This window comes from Eimeria mitis, genomic scaffold, assembly GCF_000499745.2.
Source record: "Eimeria mitis Houghton genomic scaffold, Emh_scaff5507, whole genome shotgun sequence".
Taxonomy (NCBI): Eukaryota; Apicomplexa; class Conoidasida; order Eucoccidiorida; family Eimeriidae; genus Eimeria; species Eimeria mitis.
Genome location: NW_013573779.1, coordinates 1,809 through 2,310, shown reverse-complemented (window position 1 = coordinate 2,310; position 502 = coordinate 1,809). Strand labels below are relative to the sequence as shown.

Here is a 502-nt window from a genome sequence, read left to right as displayed (position 1 = left end):
GGCGACTCCGCTGCAGCCCGAGAGGGCGGCAGAGGCCCAGCGTCTTGAGGGGTTTTCTTGCTGCTGCTGCGGTTCTCTTGCTGCCGCTCGCGCTTCTCCAGCTCCAGCATAACAGCAGAAAGCCCCTTCTTACGAATGCTATCGGGGATGGTTTGTCTGGCTGTTGCTGCTGTGGGGTTTTTGTATACGACTCTCCCCCCCCCTTGTCTGCCCCCATCTCCCCCCCACCGGGGCCCCCTGGGGGCCCCCCTGGGGCCCCCCCTGGGGCCCCTCCAGCCCTCATCTGGCTCCCCTTGCCGCTCAATCTCGAGGGGGGCCAACGGCATGTCAGCAGCGTCATCCCAGGGGCCCCTCCTGGTTGAGGGTGCAGCAGCAACAGAGGCCTCCAGCTTGTTTAGGAGTACGGAGCGGCGTAGTGCTGCTGCGGGGTCGCTGCAGTTGTCGCAGCAACGGCCGGGGCCTCCTCCTGCTGCTCCTGTTGCTGCTGCTGCTGCAGCAGCAC

General features: G+C 66.1%; 1 protein-coding gene across 1 annotated transcript in view; it reads right to left on the bottom strand.

Annotated features, from left to right (window-relative positions):
• The window catches only part of EMH_0082430 (uncharacterized protein), a gene marked incomplete at both ends in the record, with an annotated part of 2,422 nt that overhangs the window by 925 nt on the left and 995 nt on the right, over nucleotides 1-502 (bottom strand). The window contains one exon of the mRNA XM_013500532.1: nucleotides 3-502. Within this exon, the coding sequence (XP_013355986.1) occupies nucleotides 3-502 (500 nt within the window). The remainder of the gene's footprint in view (nucleotides 1-2) is intronic.